This window comes from Limulus polyphemus, unplaced genomic scaffold (assembly GCF_000517525.1).
Source record: "Limulus polyphemus unplaced genomic scaffold, Limulus_polyphemus-2.1.2 Scaffold5296, whole genome shotgun sequence".
Classification (NCBI taxonomy): domain Eukaryota; kingdom Metazoa; phylum Arthropoda; class Merostomata; order Xiphosura; family Limulidae; genus Limulus; species Limulus polyphemus.
Window position 1 is genome coordinate 10,273 of NW_013670906.1, and position 6,301 is coordinate 16,573.

The window sequence follows — 6,301 nt, forward strand, 5'->3', positions numbered from 1 at the left end:
TATATATATATATATATATAATCATATGTTTTCATAGAAGAATAATGTAAAACATCTAGTAAATAGATTCACAAAGTATCAAACTGCCATACCAATTAAGTACTATAATAATAAAACATAATGTACTTGTTTCCTTTAGTAAATTAATTAAAGTTGATAAATCTTATAAGTATTGGCTTAGTATGAATTTAATGATAAAGCTTGTATGACAACTAAATAAACTTACCTGGAGATCATCCTTACAAGTAACCCAGCGTCCTCCCACAGCTAAGGCAGATAATATCTCTCGCTTACTGGGTACTGGATGGGTGTAAAATTCGTTTGCTATCTTTCGATTTTTGTCATCAGAAAACATGGTTACTCCATTGTCAATAATTATGTCTACACCCAATCCACTAGATTCCTCCATACATGCTGAGAGAATAATTCCAGAGTTGCTATTATTATACCGACCAATCCTGGTAGAACGTTTAGTGAGATCTATAATCAGAGCCAACTTGTCTTCCAAACCTTCAAGGTAGAGTTTTTCATCACTGCTACTTGTAGTGGTAAGAACCTGTTATATAAAAGAATAGGAAACTGATAATAATGTTCTTAAAAATATATTTAAGTAAGTAAATAATAAAAAAATATATTTTTAGCATGTTGAGTATAATAAGAGTGAGACAGTCAGATAAAAATTTAACATGAAACTGTGATATTAGTATAACACAGAACAAAAGGATATATGAAACACAATTTAAAATAATATTACGATTTTAACAATTTTTCATTGTCTTTTGGTTCTAATGAAGACTTAGAATTCATCTACACATTACATATAGCGATACAACACAAACTCTAAGGCTATACTAATATTTTACAATTTCCCTTCAGAGTCATGTGTCATGCTTTCCAAAATAAGCCTAGAATTAAAGCTACATGAAAACATGGACAAAAAGATCATTATAAAGTGAAATTTTTTGAAGGGATAAGTAGCATCCTTTCCAGTCTGGTATCTCATGATTTTCTTAAGGGTGCCAAAAAACATTAAGTTTTAAAAGATTTTGTTTGATTTCACCTTCTGAAATTACCTAGAAAGCAAAACTAACAGAAACATTTAGTCAACTATTTTCCAAAAGCTTGTCAAGCAATCACAAAATCCAACTATATCATGTTTTTTATTTTGTTTTGCATGCTACTTTAAGATAAATGTATAAGTAGTTTTCTACTTGTTCACATTTTTTATTTTTTGCACACTACTCAAAGATAATAAATTAATTTTGTTTTCCTGCTTGTTGAAGGAATTACTTTTGTAAAAAGTAATAAAGGATAAATTAACAAGTCTAAATAAAAAACAAATTTTATTTAGTTTTATTTTGTGCAATGTTTCGAGAAGATGCCCTATATTTGGCAATAAATACCAAGTTACAAAGAAATTAGGCTAAGAAAGAATCACTAAAGGATTAAAACATACTGAGGTTCTAATTATACACATTATAGGTGGAACACATTAAAAAAATGCTTGTTTTAAGAAAACTGTTAAGCTTTTTTCATAAACAATATTAAAACTACCAAGAAAATGGAAAACTTGTAGTTTAGATCAACTGAAAATAAATGAATATATGAAGTAATAAAAAAAAATATTATTTCTAAGAAGGGAAAGGCTTTAACCAAAGTAAGGGTGAAAAGTAGGAAGAAAATGGCAAGTAAAACACATCTAAAGAAAATGTTTTATTGATTTTTTTTAATTACTTGAAAGTAAATCTTTCATTAATTTCATAAGGACACCTAGTGTTGAATTGGAAGATGAGGTGATGTTCTAGGGATTCTCACTCTAATTTGTTGAGTGGTGTGTTTATGATGACTAGGAAAACTGAAGTTCCTAGGAACTATAAGGTGAGTGGAACCTTCTTTTACAGATCTGAAATGCTTCCCAAAACTATTACCAAGTCAGTGTGCAGTTTCTCTGATATTTAAATTATAACACTTGTTGCACTGGATACAGTAAATTACAAATTCTGATATGCAGGTGTAATGTCCCCTAACATGGAATATGGACTAGGGCCAGTTATTATAGTGTTGCTTGAAATGTATGGACAGGTACAATACATTTTTCTACTACATTGATGAGGAAATGTTGTCTTGTAGTTTCGAGTTTAACATTTGGATTAGACCTAAAACATATTAAAGGAAGTGTAGAGAAAATGTCAGCAATAGTGGGGTCAGTCTTAAGTATATTAGAATTTTTCAGTACATTATTTACTACTAACTTTTTGATGAGATGGTATGTGATGCAATGCATTATATGATTGTAGGCTTTTTTTGATAATGTTAAGTGAGTAGTTACATTGTTCAAAAAAATCTAACCATTTTAGCAATTTTGCAGAGAAGGCATTTGTCCTCAGAGCATAAGCATCTCAGTCTTGTGAACTGTCCTTTTGATAGTAATTACAGTAGTAATTTGAAACTAAGGAAATCTTACAGGGACTTGGCCCTAGCAGGTACATAATTTCTACAACAAAAAAAGGACTAAAAAAGATGCTTTTACATATAAGATATAGCATGATAAATGATACCTTCAACAGCCAAATAATTTCAGCTCCAACTGTGGTCAATGCCACCATAGAATACTGAGAGAGAATGAAGGTTCCACTGGAGGGTAAATTTCATCAACAGCAGCTATCTCACCAGTAAATGGGACAGGGGGTACCAAATGGTGAAGTAGGTGAACCATGAGGTAGTGGTGAGTTTCTCTAAGCTGGAAAGTATACAGCTGAGACAACCATAGATTATGAAGGACTAGGGTCACACAGAGTCAAAGGATGAGTTTCCAATGACAACTAGTTACTCTGCCACACTGAACCAGGGATCAACTACTTGCAGCAGAGTCAAAGGCTTTGAGCATGCCAACCATGATGTCAAGAATATCTCAGTAAAGTGATAGGCAAAAGCTTGTGAAGGAAAGGTTCTAGCCACAGCCATGGGTCACATGAGTGAGATCACTACCCAATATTCGAGGATGCAGTGAAACAAAAGAGTTGAACCACTTCCTGAAGAATTTCAGGAAAGTAACTGTTTGGAAAGGCTGATCTCCAGAACATACTGCAAAACATGTGATCTCTAATCTAGATGGCCTGATCCTTGACTCCATCGACCATTTGAAAGAGGTGCAACTTTGGGACTGCAAGACAGTTGTTGCCAAGTTGCATCAAAGGTTTGATTTAGTGGCAAATGGAGCAACCTGTTGGCCCAAATTCAAGACTCAGAAGAAAGATAACACAGAGAGTTTGACCATTTATGCAGATGCTGTATGCCATTTACATGGCAAGGATTACTCTATAATGGCTTTGGCAGAGGATATCTTCTTTGACAAGTTTGTGAAAGAGCTAGCCTAGTGAAGTGATAAGGCACCATCTGGGTGTGAGAAATATCCTCCCCTTACTGAGGAAGTTTCTGTAGCAACATAGGTGCAAGAAGGGAAGATACCTACAGATGATTAAACAACTGCCACACAGGCTTCTATGGGGCACTAATGATGTAGCCAATGCAGAAGTACAGTAGATGTTAAAGGAATAAATCATGCAACCTTCAGAGTGCTTGGTAATCTCCAGTAGTGATCATCAGGAAGAAAGAAGGTATGTCCAGGTTCTACTTTGATATTAGATGGGTCAACAAGGTAACTTCCAAAGATACCTTTCACTAGAGCAAATCAATGAATGTATGGTTACACTGAAAGGGGCATGGTGATTAAATATGTTAGGTCTGGCATCCAGATACTGACAAGTAAAACTGGACAACAAAGGCACACTTGTGACTGCTTTAAGTATGAGAGATGATTTATATGAGTTTCAAGTCATATCATTAGTCGTATGTAATGTACCTGTTACTTTGAGAGGTTAATGGAACATACACTGAAAATGCTGCAATAAGAGAAGTGTCTGATCAATGTTGATGATATCTTGGTACTTGGCTGTACTTTTGACTCTAGGGCTGAGAACTTGAAAATGGTAATATTCCAATGGACAAAAAAGGCAGGCTTGAAACTGAAACCAAGAAAATTTGCATTCATGTGCAAGAAAGTAGAATTTGTCAGTCATACTGTACGTAGAAATGTAATCTCCAGAGATCCTGTTAAAATAATAACGGTACAGAATTGGCCTCAACCTGTAACAATGCAAGAAGTCCACAGTTTTCTAGGTTTCATTTCCTACTATCATGTCATTCTCTGTGATTGCCACATCATTATTTGCTCTCACTAAAGTTGATACACATTTCATATGGAGTAAGGAGTGGTAGAAACAATTCCAGTCCCTGTAGCAAGCTGTAGTAGAAGCCCCAGTGTTGGTGTACCCATGGCAAGACTGTAGAATCTTATTGGATACCAATGCCAATGATAGTATAATAATAGTGTTATTGCAGTTGCAGGACAAAGTAGAAAGTGCAATTGTGTATGCTAATCATATGCTTATAGCTCTGGAATATAAATACTGTATGGTGCATAAAAAATTGCTAGCAAATGTTGTCTTGGTAAAAGTTCACTGTTGGAATGGACCATGCATTGCTGAAATAATGAACTTTAAAATATGTAAGGGATGATAGCAAGTGAATAACACTGTTTCAGAAGTATGATTTAATGACAATATCACCCAAGTCTTCAAATGGCAACAGATTTTCTCATCATATGGGAAGACATTTTCTGTTTGCTGAATAGCCAAACCCTGGATACCCTATGCAAGTTGAAACCATTTTTTCCACAGCAATCACAAACCATACAGTAGGAGATTTCATAGCAGATGGATATCTTGGGAGCTCCAGGAAGAGCAACCGAAGGACCCATGTCTAGCATGAGCACTCCTTGTCATGTCTTATGGTAAAGCACAACCAGCTCAGCTTGAAAAATGATGCATGAATGCACACAACCTAATGCATTTGCACAAACAGTTACAAATGTAGGAAAGTGCGTGTTACCATTTCTATCAACCATGAAACACTAGTTCTCAGCCTATGTTATGGCTAGTGATCCCTGGTACTTTTAGATTCAAGATTCTCCAGACTTTGCATAACACAAAGACATGAGAGCACTAAGGTGGTACTCACACTAGTGCTAACAGGTCAGGTCTTCTAGCCATATTCAAATTGAAACATTATCCCTCTCTCCATAGGGATCTTTTTCTGTGCATGTCCCAAAGTTTTAGTAAGTTACATTCAAAATTTAATTAAACTACGTTAATTTCATGATAAACCAATAAATGTAGCATAAAAACAGAGCTAATAATCCATACTGTAATAGTATATAAATATAGATGTATAGTGTTACAAGTTTAAAGCTATTTAGGATAAATAAATATAGTTTCATAGTACAATTTGAAATCAATTTAGAAAAAAAAATGGGTAACTTAGATTTATATCGATTTTAATTTTGGTGTTGTGAGGTCAATCAAATTGAACAATGTTGTATAAAAATAAAATATAAAGTTTTACTGAAGAAAGTTGGAAGTTTGTTTAAGAGGTTTTGGAGATTTCTGAGACAAAGAAAATAATTTTTAATCTTAACTTGGAAATCACTTTGACTAGTATATAGAAATGCTATATATATATGTAAGTGAACAGAAACAAGCCCAAACAAAAAAACTAAATTGAATTAAAGATGCTGCATAAATTAAAAGGATCACCAGGGTACAGGCTATAATGTGGGATATAAAACGTGCCCTGGATTTTGGAAGTGAAGTAGGACCCACATTGCAGTAGGGATACATTGTCTACCAGTCTTAACCTCCGTTCGCCATTCTCACATGAAGAAATTAATAAAAATCAAAAGAAGTACAAATTAGGAGAGTGAGGTGTGGGTGCTCAAGCTCACAACGTCCCACATCTATATCACCCTTCACTGCCTGCAGACAGTTGTGAGAAGGTGACTGCTCTCCAAAGTAAAAGTAGAAAAATAAATAAAAAGTAAAAACAAATAAGATACTACCACTTGATGGTAAAAATAAACTTACCTCCTTAGGTTCACATTCCAGCCCCTATTATAGTAGTGAAGTACTAATTTCACTTAATTAGTAATACAGTAGATAAATTATACTAGTATAGAGCTATAAAAGCCCAACCAAGTTATGTAAACTAACTAGTATAACTCCCAACTACCACCCATTAAATCCACTGTTACTATCAAGTTTTCAGACTTTACACAAGCCTTTATATGCAATAAGGCATTCAGCTGCATAAAAATAGTGCCAAGTTGTTTAAACGACCTTATTAAAAACTAAAAATATTTATCAGAAACTTTCAGTAAAAACTCCTTAATTTTTACTTCTTTATA

At 34.0% G+C, this 6,301-nt stretch overlaps 1 protein-coding gene across 1 annotated transcript in view; it reads right to left on the minus strand.

Moving 5' to 3' along the window:
- LOC106472395 (quinone oxidoreductase-like protein 1) overlaps positions 1-6,301 on the minus strand; it is a 58,523-nt gene that overhangs the window by 5,062 nt on the left and 47,160 nt on the right. Inside the window, exon 6 of the mRNA XM_013933038.2 lies at positions 227-556. Within this exon, the coding sequence (XP_013788492.1) occupies positions 227-556 (330 nt within the window). The remainder of the gene's footprint in view (positions 1-226; positions 557-6,301) is intronic.